A 27,312-nucleotide genomic window follows, 5' to 3' on the forward strand; every position below is an offset into this window, starting at 1 on the left:
AGAACACTTCAACTTAAAGAACTCTTCATCTAGGTTAGATTTTTGTGAAAGTGAATTAGGGTTGGGGGTAGGATGATGTGTATCCATTTGTATATTTTGTTATTGTGGCTCTTTATTTTTGTAATGGTTTATTAATTTTTTTTTCTCGTAAGAGCACATGCAGATATTCGGTTATCTAGGTGCATAATTCGTAATTTTGTATGTCTATCTTATGCATTTTATTTATGTATGTGGATGTATGAAGATATATATATATATAATTCGCAGTATACATAAAATAAACCACAAAGTATTAAAATTAAATTTAAAAAAAATCTGTCTATGGCTGGTAGTATACGATGCACCCGAGTGGCATCCGTGGCGTCGTGATGGTGGTACCACCGTCCGAGTGGTGGCGTATCATCAACATGATCATCATCATCATCAACAACATCAGGGAAAAACGGGGGAGGGGCCCTCCATGTATAAATCGCCTCACCACCGCGCACACGCCATAACTCTAGTGTCCGTGTTACTCACCAATTGAGGTTCAGATCTCTTCTGCTGCTGCAAGATTAAAGTGGTTCTCTTCTATTTTATTCCTGCTGCTGCTGCTGCCGTAACTACTACTAGTTCGCGTTTATTTCAATAATAGTTTCGCGGTCCGTTTTTACTCAAGGTAGGTTTTTGCTTTGTTTGTTTTTTTGTATTACTGAATTTTTTTGTATCTATTTACCCAAGCCCTTTTTATTGTTTTGTATTTTATGTGATTTATTATTAAATTAATAATTTTTTTTAAGAATGTTAGGGAAATATTAAGGTTTTGTTGGTAGAGTGGCTAAAAGGTCTAAAAATTGATTTTACCACAATATTAGTTAAAGAAAAATTAGTGTAACTCCATGTCTGATAATAAAATGATTTTTAAAAAAGATGGTTGTTTCTGAGGTTGGGGTAATTAAAAAAATAATTTTAGTTGGAAAAAGTTAGTTGAAAATGAGTATAAAGTCGATAGGTTTATAATAATTAAATAAAAGGCATGTCTTATTTTCAAAATGAGCACTCAGTTGAAAGTGCTTTATCTAAAAAACTAACAAGAGTATTCTAATGAAATAAAGTTTAGGATATTCAGGAGAGTGTTCTTTACCAATAGTATTTTAAGCTTAAATTAATTCAAGGAAAATTTTTAGAGATATGAGCGTTTTTAAGCAGTGATTTCCAAAAGACTTGTCTTATCTTTAAGGTGAGCACTCACTTGAAAGTGCTTTATCTAAAAAATCAATAAAAGTATTCTAATGAAATAAAGATTAGGATATTTAGAAGAGTGTTCTTTACCAATAGTATTTTAAGCCTAAATTAATTGAAAAAAAATTTTTGGAGATATAAGCGTTTTAAAGCAATGGTTTCCAAAAGACTTGTATTATCTTCAAGGTGAGCACTCACTATATTCCAGGCATTTTCAATTCGTTCCTTTCGTATGCCTGGAAGACATACAAAATTAAATTTGAAAAAGTCCACAAAATACTCCTAAAGACTTGAAATGCTCGGAACAAATTATAAAATAAATCCAAATAGCCCAAGCAAGGAAGAAGTTATCGAGTCTTGGAAGAATCCAAAATAAATGGCTCCAAATATTGAAAAAACCATCTGAATCAGCCTGGATTATCCAGAAATGCCTCCTTACTAATAATATCTTTAATGAACAAATTATTATTATTATTTTATTTGATAAAAGCCAAGAATTTACATTTTGTATAGCTCTATGAACTAAGTAGGCATTACAATATATTTCAATAAATCTTCATATGTCAGCTTTCAAATTTAAACACTAAACATGTCCGATAGGGTGGGTCGTTTTTATACTTTTTCTTTAATTCAGGCCTGTGCTATTGGGTAAAATAATCTCGTGCAAATTTAAAAAAAAAATCATCAGCGATTGCATCCCCCTTAAAAATACAAAAAAAAATATAAAAAGAAAATAATTTGCCTGTGCTATAAAATAATATAATATAGTCCTCTAATTACGCAAAAAAAAAAATTAATTTGTAGACATATTTAGGCCCTAAAAAAATCAAGCATTTTTCAACTTTTCGCCTATTTTGTATATAAACAGATACAAAATAACCCAGAACTCACCACGGGGAGGTGGCTCCCATCGAGTTCCATCCCTGCCCACCCAACCACATGAGCAATTTCTAATTTCCTACTTCATAGTCTGATTTGGTATTAAGCTTTGGCATCTGGCTTCTAGATGCTATCGTTGTACGTATCACGGCACACATACGGCCGACGATGCCTCTGTCATTAATTTGACACATCTTTCAACAGCCTGCGTATGGCAGGGTAACTTCCATAAATCTCCCTCTGGATAGCTGCTAGTTTTAATAAATTCTTCTTCAGACAGATGCTTCGTCATTGGTGGCTCTGTTACTTTGCACTCTTGCCAATTTATTAAATCAATATATGATTCCGCTTCAAAATTGAACTTGGGAATTTCAGATTTTCTTATCGTGCTCTTATATGACGACGTCAGTCAAAGATCATCGTTAATATAATATTTTCAGGATGGCCATTTCGTTGAATTACAGGATCAACCACAGCTTTAAGTTCATCACTTAGATATCTTGAATATTGAATTAGCTGCCACAGGTGAAGAGCTCCAAAGGTGCACAATGGTACGGTTTTTACTCGAAACCAAATCCTCACATATAACGGTTTGGTTTTATGGTTTAGGTGACATTTTTCGGTGAGGTGAAAATTTTTTTGGACATGTTAAATATATTTTTGGGATACTAATTAATAAAGGAAAAACAATAAAGAAATTAAACAAGAAAACTGAGAAAGCTAACACATACTTAAGAAAAACCAGGAATAACGCTCGTAAGGTGACGCTTTTGCTGCTTTTTGATACTATTGGGCACCACTAATGAGCACAACCATTAAAACCCCATCCTTTCACCCCTTTATTGACTCAAAAAGAGGCTTTGAAGTCAAGAGGAAAACGTATTTCTTTTAAACGTTTTAATTAGCCTTATACTTCAATTGCCTGGAAGAAATAAATAATTTACTTTTAATTAAGTCTCTCAAATGGAAGAACAAACAAGATCAAGTGAGTATCAAACTAATACAGTGAAAAATAATAAGACAATTAAACAAGAAAACTGAGAAAGCTAACGCATACTTAAGAAACTTTTACAATTTTTTTTTTCTCAACTGACTGTATATATTTCATAAATGCACACATGTCAAATTAAATTAATTTTTAATTTCTAAGTCGTCGTCACATATACTCGCAGAATATATTCTGTCAACACTTTTAATTTAGGCGGGAGATTTCTTACCGCAATGTAAGCCCGCAAGGTACGATTTTCCATTGTTAGCCATCTTGCGTGAGATAACTTGTCAGGAGATTTATTCGCTAAATTAGATGGACAGTTTCCAGTAGATATGGCAGTGCAAATCTCGTATAAATATTTTTGGGCGCTACTTAATTCTTTTAAATTTACCTCAGGCACGCTCACATGTTTCAATAAGTTTGCCGATAGAACCCGAGAATGATAATGGTCCTGTGGTATTTCCGTCCAGATGTGGCAACTCGTTTGCATGTAGTTGACATATTAGCCATTGCAAAGGTCGTTTAAGATGTAATTCCAACAAATGTACTACACCACCGTGAGGCCCAGTGTTAATGACAGTACCATCGCAGCCAACCGCAACTAACTCGCTAACTAATACTTCATTTTCGGTTAAATATTGTGGGAATCTAGTAATAAACCATATATCTCGGTTTGATAAAATAAAGTTTATTAACGACAAATTACAGCTCATTATTTTAAAACCGGACGACTGACAGATAATCCCTTTGAAAAGTCATATGAGTAGTCGCTCCTGAATCAATATAATACCACTTTTGAGTATGCCTCGGACATTGATTTTTATAGTGTCCAAATGAACCACATGCATAACACTTTACACCCTGATGCTTATTGCTCTTTTTGAAGGACTCTCTCTTCGACAATAAGGCTTCTTCATGATCATTTTTATTATATTTGTCATCTTGAAGCAGTTTGGTTTTAATAAAATCACTGGTTATCTTTTCTACTGAATTCTCTATGGTCATATTCCAAAGTAAGCCCGCTCAACAAAATCACACCCAAAAACTCATCATCACATTGCATGGCTGCATTTACATATTGCTCCATAGTCTTGAAATCTTCAAGCTTAATTTTTACTAATTGCCTGATTAAACTAAGCCGCCTTGACAAACCTTTATCCTCGTAAGCACTTGACAAATTCTGCCAAGCTTCATTGGCTGTACTTGCATTACGAACATGCGGATAAGCACAGGGTTGTACCATTAAGCATATTTTAACTAGAGCCTTTTGATCTGCTCTTACCTTGGCATCAGATGACGTTGTATCACCGTTGGAATGCACAAGTGCCATTTTCATCCCAAACTTCCAGTCATTAAAATTGTCCCTACCAGCTAGTTTATCAAAACCCATAGATAAACATGAATTTTCTGCCATTTTTGTAGGTTTTTCAATTTAACACAGCACTAGAAGTCTTAACCGGTCTACACGTTTACCGTCGTTTTTCTTTAAAAAAAAAACTGTTTTTATCCCTTTACACCGATTTCACGCACTTAAACTCATTGGGAATCTGGGCCCATAACCTAACAGCAAACATGTGTACCTTGTTTTTTAATGTGAAGAGTTCTCTCTAATAGAAAGCTTGAAGAGTAGTACCATCTTTTATTATATTTTTTGTAAATCAAGTCGTTGCCTTTTTCTTTGTCGATCTAATTTGGACTTGTCTATTACATAAGATTGATCAGTTTTGGATATCAATCTAACATCTTCCAGAACTGCACTGGCGATCATTGCTCCTTTTCTACTTGATGATCCAGCTCGGTCTATTGCTTTTGCTAATGCGGGAAAGTCGAGGGTTATGCCCGTAGAAGTTGACGGCTCTGGTTCGAAGTCTGGATCACAGTCTGGTTCGCTTTGCGCTGATATATTTTGCTGCTGCAAAATTTTACTTGTTTTGCCATCTACTTGCCCTATAGACATTAATCGTGTAGTTCTCTGGTCGTTTAGGAAAGCTTGTTCCATTTTTGGAACTTTGTATGACTTCTCACGAATACACCAATAGTTAAAATCGGTACATTTGCACTTTGAAATTTCAAAGAGTTTAGTATTAGCCTCATCACGAAATTTTTGAAGGGAGCAGGGGCCGTTCCGTACAAATTTACCTAGCGGGGAGGCTTAACGTTGTTTAAATTGTTTAAGTTTATTGCTTTTTTCCTCCAACTAGTTCTGGTTGATTTCTTCCAGGCATTCGAAGTCATTTCTTCCTAATTCCAGGCAAGTGAAGCTAAGTCTTTAAGTAATCTTAGGCCATTGAAGTCATTTGAAATTGTTTCCAGGCACTTTTTCGATTTCTCTCAAGAGTGTGACTTTTGCACGATGGTTTAGTACTAAGCAGGTGCATCATAAAAGATATTTTCCATATGCAGGTAGCACTTTGATAGTGTAAGTGAATTTTTTACTTCACTTGCTCTTTTAAAATGATCATTTTCGGAAATGGAAAAATTCGTGGGGTGATCTCCACAACTCATAATGAAATTTCCTGTGCTCTTAGAATGATTAAATATATTATTTATGAATATAGGCATCAAACGTGGTAGAAATTGGTCATCTTTACCACGAACTCATTTGCTACTGATCTTGAATCTTCTTCATGCAATTTTTTTCCAGGCATATTTGCTGGTCCTGGAATATTCTAGCCACCAAAAGCTCAAGTGACATATTAACCTCCATTACCCTTGTTTTACTTAAAAGAATGTCTGAATTGTACATATCAAGAATGACATAGTAATGCTGGTATTGAATCCTTAGTCAAATGATCAAGAAGATCCTTTTAATCCTGAGTTTTTCATGCCTTTGCCCATACCAGGAGAAAATTCAGCTCGATTCTGTTATTGGAGACTTCCAGTCATTAGTTCCAGTGTTCCACTTAATGGTTTAAACCTTCGAGTAGATTTTTGGTCATCAATAATTGAAAAATGAAGAGTATTCAGCTTGATGGTGCTTTTGGAATCTTTGAGTCATTGATTACGGTTCTATTTTTATGGTTCTTCAGGAATTTGAAAGAAAATTATTCTTTAGAGGTTCTTCTTGCTCAGGTAGTTATTGAGGTCTTGGTGTATCTTCTCCAGGCACTTGCTTCAAGCAATTTGACGTTGCTTCTTATGTTTTACAGGGATATTTAAGACCGTTCTTAGTCAATTTTCCTGTAGATGTAAGAAATGTACAATTTTAAGTATCTTCAACGTAACTATTGATATCTTGGTATATATTTTTCACTCTAGTGAAGACGTTTCTTGATGTTTTTTCTTTATTCCTTTTAATTGTTCTTGACCCTGATTGATATTTTCAGGCATTTCTAGTCGCTTCTAATTTATTTTAGGAAATTAAATACATTTCCAATGCCTTCCAGGTTTGTCTCCACGTCTTCATTTTTAAGGAAATTTTGTTAGCTTTTATCAATTTAGTTCATGTCTCTTTTCTTCACTTCAAATAATTATTTACCAATTTATTGTTATAATTAAAATTTCTGTATAGACAGACTGCTTTCCAGGGAGGAAAAGAAATAAAAAAAAATTTGCCTAAATTTTAACAATTTTTGACGAAGTTATGAACGTTCTTGTACTGAAGGTCCAAAAAAACTGAAAAATTATTACCCTCAACTTTGACGGCCTGTAAAAAGTTCTCCAGTTGTACCATCAACTTAAAATATATTTTTTAATAAAAAGTGAAGTTTTCTTAACGGTTTGTTGAAACATTGCCTAAATTTTAACAATTTTTGACGAAGTTATGAACGTTCTTGTACTGAAGGTCCAAAAAAACTGAAAAATTATTACCCTCAACTTTGACGGCCTGTAAAAAGTTCTCCAGTTGTACCATCAACTTAAAATATATTTTTTAATAAAAAGTGAAGTTTTCTTAACGGTTTGTTGAAACATTGCCTAAATTTTAACAATTTTTAACAAAGCTATCAGCGTTCTTGTACTGAAGGTCCAAAAAAACTGAAAAATTATTACCCTCAACTTTGACGGCCTGTAAAAAGTTCTCCAGTTGTACCATCAACTTAAAATATATTTTTTAATAAAAAGTGAAGTTTTCTTAACGGTTTGTTGAAACTTTGCCTAAATTTTAACAATTTTTAACAAAGCTATCAGCGTTCTTGTACTAAAGGTCCAAAAAAGCTGAAAAATTATTACCATCAACTTTGACGGCCTGTAAAAAGTTCTCCAGTGGTACCATCAACTCGAAATATATTTTTTAATAAAAAGTGAAGTTTTCTTAACGGTTTGTTGAAACTTTGCCTAAATTGTAACAATTTTTGACAAAGTTATGAGCGTTCTTGTACTGCAGGTCCAAAAAAACTGAAAAATTATTACCATCAACTTTGACGGCCTGTAAAAACTTCTCCAGTGGTACCATCAACTTGAAATATATTTTTTAATAAAAAGTGAAGTTTTCTTAACGGTTCGATGAAACTTTGTCTAAATTTTAACAATTTTTGACAAAATTATAAACGTTCTTGTACTGAAGGTTCAAAAAAGCTAAAAAATTATTAAGATCAACTTTGACGACTTGCAAAAAGTTCTCCAGTGATACCATCAACTTGAAATATATTTTTTAATAAAAAGTGAAGTTTTTTTAATGATTCGTTGAAACTTTGCATAAATTTTAACAATTTTTAACAAAGTTATCAGCGTTCTTGTACTGAAGGTCCAAAAAAACTGAAAAATTATTACTATCAACTTTGACGGCCTGTAAAAAGTTCTCCAGTTGTACCATCAACTTGAAATATATTTTTTAATAAAAAGTGAAGTTTTCTTAACGGTTTGTTGAAACTTTGCGAAACTTTGTCTAAATTGTAACAATTTTTGATAAAGTTATGAACGTTCTTGTACTGAAGGTCCAAAAAAACTGAAAAATTATTACCATCAACTTTGACGGCCTGTAAAAAGTTCTCCAGTTGTACCATCAACTTAAAATATATTTTTTAATAAAAAGTGAAGTTTTCTTAACGGTTTCTTGAAACTTTGCCTAAATTTTAACAATTTTTAACAAAGCTATCAGCGTTCTTGTACTAAAGGTCCAAAAAAGCTGAAAAATTATTACCATCAACTTTGACGGCCTGTAAAAAGTTCTCTAGTGGTACCATCAACTTGAAATATATTTTTTAATAAAAAGTGAAGTTTTCTTAACGGTTCGTTGAAAATTTGCCTAAATTTTAACAATTTTTGACAAAGTTATGAACGTTCTTGTACCGAAGGTTCAAAAAAGCTAAAAAATTATTAAGATCATCTTTGACGGCTTGTAAAAAGTTCTCCAGTGGTACCATCAACTTGAAATATATTTTTTAATAAAAAGTGAAGTTTTCTTAATGGTTCGTTGAAACTTTGCCTAAATTTTAACAATTTTTAACAAAGTTATCAGCGTTATTGTACTAAAGGTTCAAAAAAGCTAAAAAATTATTAAGATCAACTTTGACGGCCTGTAAAAAGTTCTCCAGTTGTACCATCAACTTGAAATATATTTTTTAATAAAAAGTGAAGTTTTCTTAACGGTTTGTTGAAACTTGCCTAAATTTTAACAATTTTTAACAAAGTTATCAGCGTTATTGTACTGAAGGTCCAAAAAAGCTGAAAAATTATTAAGTTCATCTTTGACGACTTGTAAAAAGTTCTCCAGTTGTACCATCAACTTGAAATATATTTTTTAATAAAAAGTCAAGTTTTCTTAACGGTTTGTTGAATTTTTGCCTAAATTGTAACAATTTTTGACAAAGTTATGAACGTTCTTGTACTGAAGGTCCAAAAAAACTGAAAAATTATTAAGATCATCCTTGACGGCTTGTAAAAAGTTCTCCAGTGGTACCATCAACTTGAAATATATTTTTTAATAAAAAGTGAAGTTTTTTTAATGATTCGTTGAAACTTTGCATACATTTTAACAATTTTTAACAAAGTTATGAACGTTCTTGTACTGAAGGTTCAAAAAAGCTAAAAAATTATTAAGATCATCTTTGACGGCCTGTAAAAAGTTCTCCAGTTGTACCATCAACTTAAAATATATTTTTTAATAAAAAGTGAAGTTTTCTTAACGGTTTGTTGAAACTTTGCCTAAATTTTAACAATTTTTAACAAAGCTATCAACGTTCTTGTACTAAAGGTCCAAAAAAGCTGAAAAATTATTACCATCAACTTTGACGGCCTGTAAAAAGTTCTCCAGTTGTACCATCAACTTGAAATATATTTTTTAATAAAAAGTGAAGTTTTCTTAACGGTTTGTTGAAAGTTTGCCTAAATTTTAACAATTTTTAACAAAGCTATCAGCGTTCTTGTACTAAAGGTCCAAAAAAGCTGAAAAATTATTACCATCAACTTTGACGGCTTGCAAAAAGCTCTCCAGTCATACCATCGATTTGAAATATATTTTTTAATAAAAAGTGAAGTTTTCTTAACGGTTTGTTGAAACTTGCCTAAATTTTAACAATTTTTAACAAAGTTATCAGCGTTATTGTACTAAAGGTTCAAAAAAGCTAAAAAATTATTAAGATCAACTTTGACGGCCTGTAAAAAGTTCTCCAGTTATACCATCGATTTGAAATATATTTTTTATTAAAAAATGAAGTTTTCTTAACGATTTGTTGAAAATTTGCCTAAATTGTAACAATTTTTGACAAAGTTATGAACGTTCTTGTACTGAAGGTCCAAAAAAACTTAAAAATTATTACCATCATCTTTGACGGCTTGTAAAAAGTTCTCCAGTGGTACCATTAACTTGAAATATATTTTTTAATAAAAAGTGAAGTTTTCTTAACGGTTCGTTGAAACTTTCCCTAAATTTTAACAATTTTTGACAAAGTTATCAGCGTTCTTGTACTGAAGGTCCAAAAAAAGCTGAAAAATTATTACCATCAACTTTGACGGCCTGTAAAAAGTTCTCCAGTTGTACCATCGATTTGAAATATATTTTTTAATAAAAAGTGAAGTTTTCTTAACGGTTTGTTGAAACTTGCCTAAATTTTAACAATTTTTGACAAAGTTATTAGCGTTCTTGTACTGTAGGTTCAAAAAAGCTAAAAAATTATTACCATCAACTTTGACGGCTTGTAAAAAGTTCTCCAGTGGTAACATCAACTTGAAATATATTTTTTAATAAAAAATCAAGTTTTCTTAACGGTTCGTTGAAACTTTCCCTAAATTTTAACAATTTTTGACAAAGTTATCAGCGTTCTTGTACTGAAGATCCAAAAAAACTGAAAACTTATTAAGATCATCTTTGACGGCTTGTAAAAAGTTCTGCAGTGGTACCATCAACTTGAAATATATTTTTTAATAAAAAGTGAAGTTTTCTTAACGGTTCGTTGAAACTTTGCCTAAATTTTAACAATTTTTAACAAAGGTATGAACGTTCTTGTACTTAAAGCTTAAAAATTATTACCATCATCTTTGACGGCCTGTAAAAAGTTCTCCAGTTGTACCATCAACTTGAAATATATTTTTTAATAAAAAGTGAAGTTTTCTTAACGGTTTGTTAAAACATTGCCTAAATTTTAACAATTTTTAACAAAGCTATCAGCGTTCTTGTACTAAAGGTCCAAAAAAGCTGAAAAATTATTACCATCAACTTTGACGGCCTGTAAAAAGTTCTCCAGTTGTACCATCAACTTGAAATATATTTTTTAATAAAAAGTGAAGTTTTCTTAACGGTTTGTTGAATTTTTGCCTAAATTGTAACAATTTTTGACAAAGTTATCAGCGTTCTTGTACTGAAGGTCCAAAAAAACTGAAAAATTATTACCATCAACTTTGACGGCCTGTAAAAAGTTCTCCAGTTGTACCATCAACTTGAAATATATTTTTTAATAAAAAGTGAAGTTTTCTTAACGGTTTGTTGAAATTTTGCCTAAATTTTAACATTTTTTAACAAAGTTATCATCGTTCTTGTACTGAAGGTCCAAAAAAGCTAAAAAATTATTACCATCAACTTTGACGGCCTGTAAAAAGTTCTCCAGTGGTACCATTAACTTGAAATATATTTTTTAATAAAAAGTGAAGTTTTCTTAACGGTTCGTTGAAACTTTGCCTAAATTTTAACTTTCACTGAAAATATTCAGAGTGACCAACATGCCCATATAACAAGATTTAAAAAAAAGTTAGGTGTTAAGACCTTTTACTCGTAATTTATTTAGTAGGGTACTTAACAACCATTTTCCTCCTAATAATCGTGAACTCATTGAATCGCGACCGTTTACCACATTAAAAAGTCAATCATTGCAATTTCGTCTTTACAACAATTGAACGCACCCCTTTTTGTTAAAAAACAAAAAGGGGCGCGTTTCATTGGATGGACGGGACGTTTTTAATTAAAATAAATAAATAAATAACGGGAGTTACGCAACGCATTACTTGACATTTGAAGAAAAATTCTAAGAGAGCCTTTACAAAGGTCAACGCGGCAGGGTATTCGTGTCTAATGGTAATTTTAACATGAAAGGTTTCGGAAATGTCAAAACGTTCCTATAAATATGCATGCGATTTATAAACTTGACGTTTTCCGAAGATAACGTTTTAACGCTGGGTGCCGCCACTGTCACATGAAATTTAGCAGTACTGTAACAATCACTTACCACCGGTACTGCCGAATACAGTTACGTTAATACTTAAGCCAAATAATAAAAGGAAAAAATCGATTTTAAATGTAACAGAACCGAAGACTGGTTTGTCAGTAAAGTCAAGGTCTACGACCTGAGAATGAGATTTAACGGCATGAGAGATTTATTCAAATAACAACAGAAATAAGGAAATATTTGAAATGTCTTAAGCCGGTTTGTTAATACATGCACACTTGCTATACATACATATATAGTAATTATCGTTTAAAGGCCAACCTGATGTAATTGTTGTGCTTTTAATTATTGTTCTTATATCATTCGCTTTTGCGTTTTAAAAGAAAATTTTAATTTGTATATGGCCGAAGGCCGACAATTTCTTTTGTCGAATAAAAGTTGCCAAACAAAGGAAAATCGCGCGTTATGCTTGTCGAATTCAAAATGGCAGGTACGCCATCATACTTTGACTTTTAATCAATTTTGTGACTATAGTGCAACAAATGATTATTAGTGTCAATCGTTTTAATAAGGCCTTTGTTGTACTGTGGACCTAAACAAACATGTTATCATTATAATGCCATTACTATTGTATTTTTTAAGGACCACAATTAATTAAAACAATAATAGAAATTTCAATATTAATTAAAAGAAAAATAAATTCAATTATTTCATTCAATTATCTGCCTGGACTAATGACACGCCTCTTAAGTGTCATGTGACCGATCATCTATAAATAAATCAACAGTCACGTGGTGCTTCTGTCAAAATTTAAGCTCCTCCCACAATGTGACGTGGCAATCCAATCTATCGCTTACCGGGGAAATACTTAAAGTTCTAATAAAATCAACAGACGTACAGGATTCAAATTGTAAAGAAATGATTAATGTCTTGCAGAGGCAATAATGGACATTTTGTGTGATTACTTAGTTGCAGTTGATCCCATGATATTTTTCTATTCAACTGCCTGGACTAAATAAAAAATTATTATGCCAGATAATTCAAAATTTTAATGCCTGTTAGATATAAATAAAAAACCTGTTAACTACCTCTGTTGAGAAATAAAAAGAAGCCACGCCTCTTGAGTGCCACGTGATCAATCATCTATTATTAAACCAACAGTCACGTGATACTTCTGTTAAAACTAAGCCCTCCTACAATGCAACATGTCGACCCAATATAGCCGCCAAAGGCGACATACCGAAGAAATATTAAAAGTTCTAATATTTACAGTAGTTTTAAAAATGTTTTGCAATGTGGTCCTAGAATTAATTTAAAGAAATATTAATTATACTTAATTCTTTTGTTAATGGCCTTAAAAACATTTGTTGCACTGTAACTTCAACATTAATTAAAAGAAAAACAAATTCAGTTATTTAAAAAAAAAACAATTATTTTAAGGCAGTTTCTAATCTATGTTCCACGGTTCAAATATTTTAATTGAATTTTACGATTGTTGCTCATTGTCTCTAACGTGTAATAACTAAACCAATGCCACGCCTCTTGAGTGTCATGTGACCGATCATCTATAAATAAATCAACAGTCACGTGATGCTTCTGTCAAAATTTAAGCTCCTCCCACAATGTGACGTGGCAATCCAATCTATGGCTTACCGGGGAAATACTAAAAGTTCTAATAAAATCAATAGGTTACACAAATGAAATTACAGGAATTAAATTGTAAAGAAGTGATTAATGTCTTGCAGAGGCAACAATGGACATTTTGTGTGATATCTTACTTGAAGTTGATCCCATGATATTTTACTATTCAACTGCCTGGACTAATAAAAAATTATTATGCCAGATAATTCAAAATTTTAATGCCTGTTAGACATAAATGGAAAATCTGTTAACTTCCTATGTTGAGCAATAAAAAGAAGCCACGCCTGCTTCGAGACACTCCTCAAATTCGCTTTAAAATTCTCTTTGAAATCACTGAAATTCTTAATTTTTTGTTCAAGTTGGCAACACTGCTTGCCATGCCGCACTGGGAATTGTCACAAGTCCGGAGTATAGACCGGAAAAAAAATAGTAATTCCAATGTTGCCGATCTTATTACCTAATATTTCCGAAATTACCGGTAACATTACCTTTTACATCAGTAATGGTAACATATATTTGCGTAGATCCATAGTGCAACAAACGTTTTTAAGAGCATTGATTGATAAGACATCAGCAACATTTGTTGCACTGTTATGAGCCTAAGCAAAAATGAAAAAAACTGGGTTCATAGTGCAACAAATGTTTTCAAAAACGAACATAAAATTTTAAAAAATACATTTCAATAAAAAAAAAATCGAAATATATATTTTTTTGAAATAATTTATTTCTTAAAATTAAGTCTATGTCCGTAGTGCAACAAATGTTTTGACGTAATCAGCATTAAAAACATTTGTTGCACTGTGGACCTAGAGTTATTTAAAAAATATATACAGGGTGGTCTAGGTTAAACTCGTGAAACTATCGATGTTGAACCAAATATGCCTTAGTAAAATGTGGCTCATAATTAAGATACAGGGTGCGAAAATATAATTTTCGAATCCGTTTTTTGGTATTTTGCTTTAGTGGGTATCAAGCATTTTTCGGGATGAAAAAAAAAAGATTTTCTTCTATTTTTTTTGTCATAAAGTGTAGAGGGCCCTAGTTACACGCTGTTTTTGCCATAACTTTCTTATAAGTAGTGTTTTATTATTTTTTAATTAAAGTTACTCATCGGATAATAAGTTTTATGTTGTCCTACACACACAAATTAACGGATATAAAGTTCCTTTATATCCGTTAATTTTTTACAATAGTTACTCTTGTGTACGGATGAGCTAATGACTTAATATAACCCTAAAAGAGTAAATAAAAATAATTAGGATCCGGACTAAGTGAAGGCCATGGAAATTTACTGCCATAACCAAAGCAACCATTCATCTAAAAAATTGCAAATTGCAACTGAATATTGCATCGTGCGTGCAACATTTGTCGTAAATTTAAAGAAACATCATTGAGTAAATCCGGAAAAATTATTTTGAAAAAACTGCAAATACTGGTCAGTATTAAGCCTTGCAGGTACCTCAAAAGATCCAATGATAAAATCACCAATATTAATATTTATTTATTTATTTATGCCAAAAAGTACAAACTCTTACACATGTCAAAAATACAGAAAAAAAAGCATTACAATAATATCAAAAATCTGTGCAGTAACTATATAATACGAGAAAGATAATCCACAATTAAAGTAAAAATACATCAAGGATTCAGCATTGAGTAAAACTAACAAATACAAAGTAGCTTTAATAGAAATACAATATAAACATAAAAAACACAATAATCTTCTGGTAAAGTGCCGGTGGGTATTAGCATATGTTGCATAGTCAGTCACATTTTCCCTAACATATAATAGGCACAGGGTAGAGTGAGAATTTTCAATTTCCTGAAGTGGGATTTACAACACTCACATGACACCAAGGAAATTGACTGTCACATTCGAGAAATGCGGCAAAATCTCGAAGAGAAAAAATAATCTGCTGGGTTTTGGTTTCGTTCAAACATAGGATAGAGTGCTCTAAGAGTGCGCGGTCAATAAGAGTACGCACGTCGTCGACAACAACAAGGTGTTAGTTCGTACTGATTAAGAGGAGTGTCTGCATGTTTCTTGTGCATTTTAAGCAAATAAACAGCGATAATAACGTTATTAGGTAAGTTTAAGGAATTTTATCTGTTTTGTTATTATATTTTGACATTTTGGATATTGTACACGACTGTAGTTTTCAAACTCTTACAATACTAAATGCGTACTCTTAAAAAGCGGGTTTATAAGAGTGCGCAAAATCACTTTTTTTTAAGTTTTTCTGTTGAAGTACTGATGTTTATGAATTATACCTTATTTTGTTGTTTAAGTATCAATAGTCATAAATAAAAAAATATATATTTTCAACGCAATTCGTTTGGACTTTTGACCTGATGAAACCTTAAGTGCGTAATTTTTGACGTGATTAAATCTTAAGTGCGCACTCTATCTCTCATCGTAAATAGGGAGATCGTTAACGTAAACCAAGAATACAATAGACTCTAGAGCGGAGCCTTGTGGAATTACATGTTTCAGTGGTAAAGTCTGCGATTCACATATTGACTTCTATCATACAGATAGGACCGAAGTAAATGAAGAGTAATTCAATTTTTGTAGAAGAATATTATGCTCGACACAATTAAAGGCTCTCGATAAATCATAAAATGTGGCATGAGAGGGTTGCTTGAACGCTGTTTTTCATAGAACAATGAATTGAGTTCAAAATACCCTTCAATCTGTGTCTTAAGCAAGACCTTTCCAAATATAGGAATTCGCGAAATAGGGCGATAATTGCCAAATTGATTAACTTGGTTAGTGGTACTATAATCAAGTTTTTTTCATGGTTTTCATTTTTACTATTAATTTTTACTAGTTCACACTTTTACTATTTTCTTGACTAAATCAATCACCTCAGTAAAAGACAAGCCCAGTTCACAACTGCCTGTCAAATAATCCGAAGAACAGTTAGAGTAGGAACATTAACAAATAATTCATTAAAAAAGGTTTGTTCTCACAGCAGTAAGAAACATGTTTTCGACAAATAAACATGCGCAATAGTAAGTAAAATGCGCTCACTCAGAAACTTCTGATCGGTGTCAAATCAAAAGTTTGATGTTCTTACACAAGTTTCTGATCGTCGTCTGATAGTCAGACTTGTTTTCGAATTTATTTTAAGCAAAGTGAATTCGTGTAGCCAGTCAACGCCGATCTTCGGAATGTGAACATAACCTCTAAATTGTTTTTTGTGTAATTCCTAATATTCGTCTTGAAATAATATTTTTAATGTTGGATTAGGCTAAAAATACACATTAAGGAAATGAATGATTTTGAATTATCAGAATTTTGTTGATTCTGACGCAGGCTTTATTAAAAAACGTATAAGGCTCAGAAATCAAAACTATTGTGATGAAACTGTGTCCCAATTTAACAGAATAGAGTTTGCCGGCCATTTTAGAGTAAAGCAAGCAAATAATTACACAATTTTAAACACTATTATTATTAATAATTAATAATTAGTTTACTTCACAATCTTTATTTCAAGATAATTTAAAGAGGCAGGCATTGATTTGGCCAGGCTGGGTTTCTTTAACATTAGAGTTAAGCGATTTTATCAATATCAATAAAAAATTTCTGCTGAGAATGGCGTTCTCTGGTTAAGTGTTGGTTTTCCAGTTCTGGTTTTGTTAATAAATGTGATTTTAAAGCAGAAATTGATAAAACTGAAGCCTCTAGTTGTTTTTTTCATATAACTAGTGTTTGCCAAATTACCCAAAGTTATTCAGTTTTGTAAGTCACGTTATAGGACCTATTTATCGCATTAACAAGTGTCAAAACTAACGTCAATATGTCTGACATAACAGTAGTTTAATGATTGTTCAATGATTGTCCGTAGGATCCCTGTTTAATGTTTTTGATTACAAAAGAACGTTTAGATGCAAATATTTCGAAAACGGGTTGCTTAATGGAAAACATCACTTTAACACATGTGTATCATTCAATTTCAGGCATTTTCTTAATCTTTTCATCAAATAGTGCCTTACTTGGAATAAAGTGCCTTGTTTATTCCTGATAACATTGGTTGAATCATGAATTTTAAATAGTTGTTCCTGTGTACGGAATTCTTCTATATAAGCTAATGACTTAATATAATATAACGCGAAAAAAGCAAATAAAAAGGATTAAGATCCGGACTGCGGGTAGGCCATGGAAATTCACTGCCATAACCAAAGCAACCATTCATCTAAAAAATTGCAAATTGCAGCTGAATATTGCAGTGGAGCTGCAGCGTGCGTGCAACATTTGTCGTAAATTTAAAGAAACATCATTGAGTAAATCCGTAAAATCATTTTGAAAAAAGTGCAAATACTGGTCAGTATTAAGCCTTGCAGGTACCTGAAAAGATCCAATGATAAAATAACCAATTATTACACCACACAAGATGTTAATAGAAAAATTCCTGCTGAAAATGGATTTTTGGTTAAGTGTGAATTTTCCAGTTCTGGTTTTGTTAATAAATGTGGGATCGTGATTGTGATTTTGAAGCAGAAATTGATAAAACTGAATCATGGTTGGTGAATCAGTTAACGGAATCAGAATAAGAGTATAGTTTTTATAAAATTTCTGAATCTACTGTTTTTTTTATATAACTAGTGCCAAATTACCCAAAGTTATTCAGTTTTTAATTTACTTTATAAGACCTATTTATCGCATTAATATGCCTGATATAACAATAGTTTAATGGTTGTAAAGTATCCATGACTACGTTAATTTGCTATCCGTAGGATCCCTGTTTAATGTTTTTTTTAATTACAATAGAACGTTTAGATGCAAATATTTCGAAAACGGGTCGTTTAACCGAAATAAATGTAGGATACTTTTTTTCTTAAAAATCATAATTTTATCAGCTACTTCACGCAAAAATAATAAAACTGTACTAGTAAGAACGTTATGGCATGAAACAGCGTGTGAATATTGTGTTACTATAGGCCTCTACACTTTATGTCAAAAAATAGAATATAAAGTCATATTCCTCATTCCCAAAAATCAGAGCTATAGAAAAAAAACAGATTTCAAAAATTAAATTTTAACACCCTGCATCTTATTTATTAGCGACATTTTACTGAGGCAAATTTTGCTCATCATCGATATTTTCACTATAGTTTAGAATTCCTTTTTGGCGCATTCATTACCGACCACCCTGTATATTTCGATTTTTTTTATTGAAATATTTTTCTTAAAGCATTTGTTGCACTATGAACCTAGAAATTAATTAAAAACGATAGTATGTTAATTTCTTTTTTCATTTTTGTTTAGGCCCATAGTGCAACAAATGTTTCTAATGTCTCATCACTTCAACGTTTGTTGCACTATTGACTCGCCAAATCCCATTCTCTCTAATAGAAATTCAACTTATTAAGCCGATAACGTTTGTTGCACTACGGCGCTGGCATATATGTATATAATTTAATCGGTCCGATCTTCGATGTCTGCCTTACAAAGAAGCCATAACTCTAGAAAATAAAAAGAAGAAGAAGAAGCAGAACCACTTTCCAAGAATGCTATTTTTATCATAGCCATCTTCGCATTTCTTCTTCTTCTTCTTCTTCTTCGTTATTTATCGATCCTCTTCTTTTTTCGCGAACCGGTTAAATAGGGTTCATCATCCGGTGCGTGAACCCTCAACAACGTCTCGTTAGGGCTCCACGGGATTACGTGGGGCCACTTTTTTTCCGCATTACCACCCGACCGGTTTACTTCTATTTTTTTTCCATCATCATCTTTCGTACCCGTCTGGCAATAAATACGCTGATATCGACCATTAAGGGACTGGTTTACTACCGAGACCAGCTCTTACCATTTTAATGGGCGTTTCTTAGAGGGAAGAGCTCTTACACTTTAAGGACATGTATAAGGTTAATATATTCTAAGGAAGTACTTAACCGACGATAAATCACTGTCACACCCGGGCAAATTGTAAAAAAGAGAAGCGTCCAGCCCTCGCCCGTTCAATATTCATAAAAGTCCGCGTAGACTATGTATATGGCATCGTTAAGCAAATTATCGTCTATTACCACGGCACATACAGATGTCAAGTCTGATTGCCGGATTGTTAAGCGGTCGGTTTCCGGTTCTTTGTCATTAAAGCGGCAACTCGAAGCCAGTTGCATAATTGCATTTACAAAAAAAATTGTAAAATTCCGCACTTCGGGGCGAACAAGAACCCGCTCCCATAACCCGTTTTACCGTTTATAAATAATAATAATAATAAACGACTTTGTTTCCTGAAATCGTTTACGATGTAATTGATAAAAGAAATACAACATTCCTTACATTTGCAGGAAGTTGTAGTAACTTCTAGGAGTAGTATATTTTTTATGAACAAATAGTAAGAATAATTATTTTTTTACACTACAAGGCCTTTCAATGTCAAAGTACTGTCCTGTGGATTTTTATAATTTTATTCAAAATAACAAAGATCTAATTTCTTTCTTAAATCGAAAATACTTGAAGACCTTGATATAATTTGCTGAAGGATTGTACAGGTGACATAATTGTTATATTGAAAACTTCTTTTCAAAAAAGCAGTTTCTGCATAGGAGGTGTTTTCTTATGCTAATATTATGCACATCTATCCGAAATGTAATTTATCATATAAATATGAAAGAGTCATTAGGATTCTAGAAACATGTTCATATTTCCTGATTCCATAAACAAATCTGATTTATGTTTAATGTAACATGTTCTCAAAATCGCATATTTTGATCTAAAATTAAACGTAAATTCCTTGCATTTGCTAGTAGTTTTCATTTGTTCAAAGAGCATTGTTACAGAGAGAAAGAGAATTTTCGATAGTGTTAAGATCGAATCCCATCCAAAGAAAAAACTTAGTAACTAATTTTTTTTTAAATATACCTTTGCGTTAATCCTATCTACTAGGTTTTTCCTATCAACTGAAAGTGAAAAAAACTCTGCAAAATTCCTAAATTTAAGAGTATTCTGGCCTGTGGAATATCCTAGTAAAGTAAAAACTTTAAAAGACGTTTTCCCTTTAGAAAAATAGTATTAATAATTTTTGTATAATTTTAGGTTCTTCAGTAGTGAACGCATTCATGAACGCAGTTAAAGAAATTGACGGGAATTTTTGACGTAGTGCACTTTGCTATGTTTTTCCATTGGATCTTCTTGAAGACTGTGCTATTTATTAGTCGTTTGAAATCGATAGAGAAAACCCCATCTTTAACTTAACCTTATTTGTTCCTTTCTTTACGAGGTTAAGTTTTGATTGGTATTCTTAGCAATTCCAGCTTATGTAGCAATGAAGAAATTTTTATAAGAGAGTATAGTTTCATTGAGCTGGAAGGTGAAGAATTTGAATAAACTTCGATCTGATCAGTTGTTGTTTATTTAAATTACTCTATACGCTAGGTACACCGTTTTTCATTAAACTTACCCTTACCCCCCCACCCACCCCACACAACTTACCAGTAAGAAATTCTTTTCAAAAATCATTGTTTTCCAAAATAATATGCATGAATAACAGTTGGTTTCGTCGTTAATATCTATTCTAATAACACAGTTTGTTTATTTAAATTTTATATAATAATGTATATGTATATTAACAACTATTTATTACAAAAATGGTGCAAATGGATATTATGGACGAAAAACGGGGATTTCTTTTAAAGAATTTCTTACTAAAAAAAATGTTTGGGGTGGGTGGGGGGGTAAGGGTTGTTTTGACGGAAAACAATGTTTTTGCAGAAAATATATATTCAATATATAATTTTAAGACACTGTTTATTTAAATTTGATATAATTTTATAGATAAATATTTAGTATAAAAACAGCGTTATTAGATTGGATAATATGGACGAAAACCAGTAATTTTTCGTATATGAAGAATCGTATATGATATACGTACATTCTACAGTTTAATAAACATACCAAAACCAAAAATTTACTAAAAAATCATTAAATAAATATATATTTAGCGATAATAATATATGATGTGTTGCTTGTGTTGTCAACCCAATAAACTTCCTAAAGAAGAATCACATCACAAGAATTTTGTAAGTCGCTTGGTTATACAGGGCAATTTTCAACCTATGCGCATAAACTTGGGAAATGGTAGATGAAGATCATTAATGAGAAAAATATTTTTGGTTTCATTTTTGGGAAAAATGAAAAATTCCAAACTTTGAAGGTCGATATCTCGGCTTCTATGGGAGCCATCGGGAAAATTCCAACGGTTTTGTCTTAGTTTCGTCGTTCTGAATCCAACGAGAGTATCCGCAAAGTCGTAGCTTTTACGATAGCCGAGATATGGCATTTTTGATGCCCATTTTTGGCCTCAAAAACGGACGTCGAAAACGACTTTTTCAGGATTTTCAAAGTGCTCTCATTCCCTTAGTTCTGCTCTTATCCTGTTATAACCCGGTCTTTTCGTAATCTAGGTGGCCCAAATAAGATGCTGGTATACTTAGTTTGATTTCGAAAAAAATCAATTTTTGGTAAAAAAATTCGATACGGGGGGGTATACCCGAAAAATGAAAAATTCCAAACTTTGAAGGTCGATATCTCGGCTTCTATGGGAGATATCAGGAAAATTGCAACGGTTTTGTCTTAGTTTTGTCCTTCTGAATCCAACGAGAGTATCCGCAAAGTCGTAGCTTTTACGATAGCCGAGATATGGCATTTTTGATGCCCATTTTTGGCCTCAAAAACGGACGTCGAAAACGACTTTTTCAGGATTTTCAAAGTGCTCTCATTCCCTTAGTTCTGCTCTTATCCTGTTATAACCCGGTCTTTTCGTAATCTAGGTGGCCCAAATAAGACGCTGGTATACTTAGTTTGATTTCGAAAAAAATCAATTTTTGGTGAAAAAATTCGATACGGGGGGGTATACCCGAAAAATGAAAAATTCCAAACTTTGAAGGTCGATATCTCGGCTTCTATGGGAGCTATCGGGAAAATTCCAACGGTTTTGTCTTAGTTTTGTCCTTCTGAATCGAACGAGACTATCCGCAAAGTCGTAGCTTTTACTATAGCCGAGATATGGCATTTTTGATGCCCATTTTTGGCCTCAAAAACGGACGTCGAAAACGACTTTTTCAGGATTTTCAAAGTGCTCTCATTCCCTTAGTTCTGCTCGGATCCTGTTATAACCCGGTGTTTTCGTAATCTAGGTGGCCCAAATAAGACGCTGGTATACTTAGTTTGATTTTGAAAAAAATCAATTTTTGGTGAAAAAATTCGATACGGGGGGGTATACCCGAAAAATGAAAAATTCCAAACTTTGAAGGTCGATATCTCGGCTTCTATGGGAGCTATCGGGAAAATTCCAACGGTTTTGTCTTAGTTTTGTCGTTCTGAATCCAACGAGACTATCCGCAAAGTCGTAGCTTTTACTATAGCCGAGATATGGCATTTTTGATGCCCATTTTTGGCCTCAAAAACGGACGTCGAAAACGACTTTTTCAGGATTTTCAAAGTGCTCTCATTCCCTTAGTTCTGCTCGGATCCTGTTATAACCCGGTGTTTTCGTAATCTAGGTGACTTAAATAAGACGCTGGTATACTTAGTTTGATTTCGAAGAAAATCAATTTTTGGTGAAAAAATTCGATACGGGGGGTATACCCGAAAAATGAAAAATTCCAAACTTTGAAGGTCGATATCTCGGCTTCTATGGGAGCTATCGGGAAAATTCCATCGGTTTTGTCTTAGTTTTGTCGTTCTGAATCCAACGAGACTATCCGCAAAGTCGTAGCTTTTACGATAGCCGAGATATGGCATTTTTGATGCCCATTTTTGGCCTCAAAAACGGACGTCGAAAACGACTTTTTCAGGATTTTCAAAGTGCTCTCATTCCCTTAGTTCTGCTCGGATCCTGTTATAACCCGGTGTTTTCGTAATCTAGGTGGCCCAAATAAGATGCTGGTATACTTAGTTTGATTTCGAAAAAAATCAATTTTTGGTGAAAAAATTCGATACGGGGGGGTATACCCGAAAAATGAAAAATTCCAAACTTTGAAGGTCGATATCTCGGCTTCTATGGGAGCTATCGGGAAAATTCCAACGGTTTTGTCTTAGTTTTGTCGTTCTGAATCCAACGAGACTATCCGCAAAGTCGTAGCTTTTACGATAGCCGAGATATGGCATTTTTGATGCCCATTTTTGGCCTCAAAAACGGACGTCGAAAACGACTTTTTCAGGATTTTCAAAGTGCTCTCATTCCCTTAGTTCTGCTCGGATCCTGTTATAACCCGGTGTTTTCGTAATCTAGGTGGCCCAAATAAGACGCTGGTATACTTAGTTTAATTTTGAAAAAAATCAATTTTTGGTGAAAAAATTCGATACGGGGGGGTATACCCGAAAAATGAAAAATTCCAAACTTTGAAGGTCGATATTTCGGCTTCTATGGGAGCTATCGGGAAAATTCCAACGGTTTTGTCTTAGTTTTGTCGTTCTGAATCCAACGAGACTATCCGCAAAGTCGTAGCTTTTACGATAGCCGAGATATGGCATTTTTGATGCTTGTTTTTGGCCTCAAAAACGGACGTCGAAAACGACTTTTTCAGGATTTTCAAAGTGCTCTCATTCCCTTAGTTCTGCTCGGATCCTGTTATAACCCGGTGTTTTCGTAATCTAGGTGGCCCAAATAAGACGCTGGTATACTTAGTTTGATTTCGAAAAAAATCAATTTTTGGTGAAAAAATTCGATACGGGGGGGTATACCCGAAAAATGAAAAATTCCAAACTTTGAAGGTCGATATCTCGGCTTCTATGGGAGCTATCGGGAAGATTCCAACGGTTTTGTCTTAGTTTTGTCCTTCTGAATCCAACGAGACTATCCGCAAAGTCGTAGCTTTTACAATAGCCGAGATATGGCATTTTTGATGCCCATTTTTGGCCTCAAAAACGGACATCGAAAACGACTTTTTCAGGATTTTCAAAGTGCTCTCATTCCCTTAGTTCTGCTCGGATCCTGTTTTAACCCGGTGTTTTCGTAATCTAGGTGGCCCAAATAAGACGCTGGTATACTTAGTTTCATTTCAAAAAAAATCAATTTTTGGTGAAAAAATTCGATACGGGGGGGTATACCCAAAAAAAGAAAAATTCCAAACTTTGAAGGTCGATATCTCGGCTTCTATGGGAGCTATCGGGAAAATTCCAACGGTTTTGTCTTAGTTTCGTCGTTCTGAATCCAACGAGACTATCCGCAAAGTCGTAGCTTTTACGATAGCCGAGATATGGCATTTTTGATGCTTGTTTTTGGCCTCAAAAACGGACGTCGAAAACGACTTTTTCAGGATTTTCAAAGTGCTCTCATTCCCTTAGTTCTGCTCGGATCCTGTTATAACCCGGTGTTTTCGTAATCTAGGTGGCCCAAATAAGACGCTGGTATACTTAGTTTGATTTCAAAAAAAAATCAATTTTTGGTGAAAAAATTCGATACGGGGGGGTATACCCGAAAAATGAAAAATTCCAAACTTTGAAGGTCGATATCTCGGCTTCTATGGGAGCTATCGGGAAAATTTCAACGGTTTTGTCTTAGTTTTGTCGTTCTGAATCCAACGAGAGTATCCGCAAAATCGTAACTTTTACGATAGCCGAGATATGGCATTTTTGATGCCCATTTTTGGCCTCAAAAACGGACATCGAAAACGACTTTTTCAGGATTTTCAAAGTGCTCTCATTCCCTTAGTTCTGCTCGGATCCTGTTTTAACCCGGTGTTTTCGTAATCTAGGTGGCCCAAATAAGACGCTGGTATACTTAGTTTCATTTCAAAAAAAATCAATTTTTGGTGAAAAAATTCGATACGGGGGGGTATACCCAAAAAAAGAAAAATTCCAAACTTTGAAGGTCGATATCTCGGCTTCTATGGGAGCTATCGGGAAAATTCCAACGGTTTTGTCTTAGTTTCGTCGTTCTGAATCCAACGAGAGTATCCGCAAAGTCGTAGCTTTTACGATAGCCGAGATATGGCATTTTTGATGCCCATTTTTGGCCTCAAAAACGGACGTCGAAAACGACTTTTTCAGGATTTTCAAAGTGCTCTCATTCCCTTAGTTCTGCTCGGATCCTGTTATAACCCGGTGTTTTCGTAATCTTCCCTACAAAGGAACTACAAATGATAACCGATGATGCCTTTTTTTTCCGTTACAAATCCAACCTCACACTTTCAGTTTCCGCACACAGATCACTATTGTAACCAAACCAACGGAATTAAAATTAGGAACTTTGGAATGCAGTAATTCCCGTAAATTTTCGCAATTTTTAACTTATTTCCAAAAACTAAACTCTCCAGGAGATGCGGAGCTCCTAAGGAATATAAAGCGTCTATTTTGGATTAAAGATTTTGATTAATAGCAAATTTACGACTAGTTTAAAACAAGTAATTTTTATTTCAGATGAAACTGATTATCGGCCTGTTCCTGGTTGCCACCGCGATCGCTTATCCCTTAGGCGAGAGCGAGGAAGCGAAACCGCAAGAGCCCCTGGTGATTTCCGACTCCTACTCGTCAGTATCCAAATCAGAAGAAATCAAACAGGACCTGAGCCAAGACAGCGCTAGCTCCAGCTCAGAAGAATCAGCCGAGAGTTCCGAGGCCCCCAGCACCCAACTCCCCATGAAGGAGGAACCTAAAGAGGCGGCGAAAAAAGAAGAGAAGATGCTTGAAGAACCCGCGAAGCCCGAGCAGAAAAAAGACGAGAAACTCGAGGAACCTAAGGCATCAAGCGAGGAAAAGAAACCGGAAGAACCCATGCCCGAACTCAAGAAAATCGAGGTGCCCCAAGTGAAAGCCCTTGAGCCCGAACAAGAACAACAAACGGCCAAAGTTGAAGAGAAAATCCCCGAGAAACCTTTGGCTCTACCTGCGGCCGAGAAAATCGAAGAGAAATCCCTCGCGGCCGCCTCGGAAATCAAAGAGGAGATCCTCCCGATCCAGAGCGAGCAAAAAGTCGAGCAACCCGCCGCGGCTGAAGAAAAAACCCCCGAACTAAAAACCGCCACCATTACAAAAGACCTTGAGGCCACCACCAACTCAGAAAAGAAAGCGAAATCGGACGAGAGGTCCACCGAGGAACCCCTGGCGGCGCCATCGGAAGAACCGAAACCAGCGAGCGCGGAGGAAAAGGAACCTCTGAAGCCCTCCGAGGCCCCTAAACCAGCCGCGGATCAAATCGCTTCCGATGCCAAACCGGAAGAGGTGCCGGAAGTGAAAGCGCCCGAGCCGGTTAAAGAGGAGGAAAAAGCGAAACCGGAAGAGCAAAAGGTGGCGGAAGAGAAGCCCGCGTCGAGTTCTTGAAAAACCGTTTTAGTGGAGGAAACCTGTTGACTGATTGTAACTGGGGAGGGTCGCTTGCCCCCTTGTTCCCACCCGCGCGCACGCACTTAATTATTTTTTAATTTTGTTTTCTTTTTTTTTTTTGGGGAATATTTGGGCTGACCGATCCTCCGTTAAAATAGTGCTCAACCCAGAATGTGAATTATTATTATTATTATTATTTTGTTTATTGGTACTGTTAATGTCCGTCGGCCCGGGCATACGTTCGGGGTAGGGGGTAGTTAAGAGTTTTGGTACGCAATCATTCGGATTTTAGCCGCTGTGAGTTTTATTTAATTTTTATTTTTTAGGTTTTAATTGATGTATTAATGTGTTTGAAGCTTTTTAATAAAGTTTTATACATAAAGTACGGTGTTTTTTTTTGTTTCGGAACATAAGGAGAACTATGGAAGATTTTAAACTAAGCCTCGGTTCTTTTGTGAATGACTTGCTAAAGCTAACTTACTATCATCTTTCTTTGATACACAACTGAGCTATTTTAATGTATTTTTTCCACTAAAACAAGGGAAAAAACGAAAATTAATGTCCAAGATAATTCGCATAGACTATATTCGGGAGAGAACTGCTGCTTGGCTTCTTCCCCAAATAGAGTGGGACACAATTGTTTAATTGTGCCACTGGAGAGTACTGGTGGACTGTACTTGTTTATTTTGTCTGTTTATCGAAGGACCACAGCTTATATGGCGCTGAACCAATTAACTTAATAAATGAAACAAAACTTTACCAAAACAAAA

At 34.0% G+C, this 27,312-nt stretch overlaps 2 protein-coding genes across 2 annotated transcripts in view; one reads left to right on the top strand and one right to left on the bottom strand.

Moving 5' to 3' along the window:
- LOC126747078 (serine/threonine-protein kinase S6KL-like) overlaps window positions 1-27,312 on the bottom strand; it is an 89,742-nt gene that overhangs the window by 44,010 nt on the left and 18,420 nt on the right. The window lies entirely within an intron of this gene.
- On the top strand, window positions 488-26,924 carry LOC126746982 (neurofilament heavy polypeptide). The gene is made up of 2 exons (XM_050455405.1): window positions 488-658; window positions 25,640-26,924. The coding sequence occupies exon 2, from the start codon at window positions 25,640-25,642 to the stop codon at window positions 26,537-26,539; it is 900 nt and encodes a 299-aa protein (XP_050311362.1). The 5' UTR covers window positions 488-658; the 3' UTR covers window positions 26,540-26,924.

The sequence above is a fragment of the Anthonomus grandis genome, chromosome 18, assembly GCF_022605725.1.
Source record: "Anthonomus grandis grandis chromosome 18, icAntGran1.3, whole genome shotgun sequence".
Classification (NCBI taxonomy): Eukaryota; Metazoa; Arthropoda; class Insecta; order Coleoptera; family Curculionidae; genus Anthonomus; species Anthonomus grandis.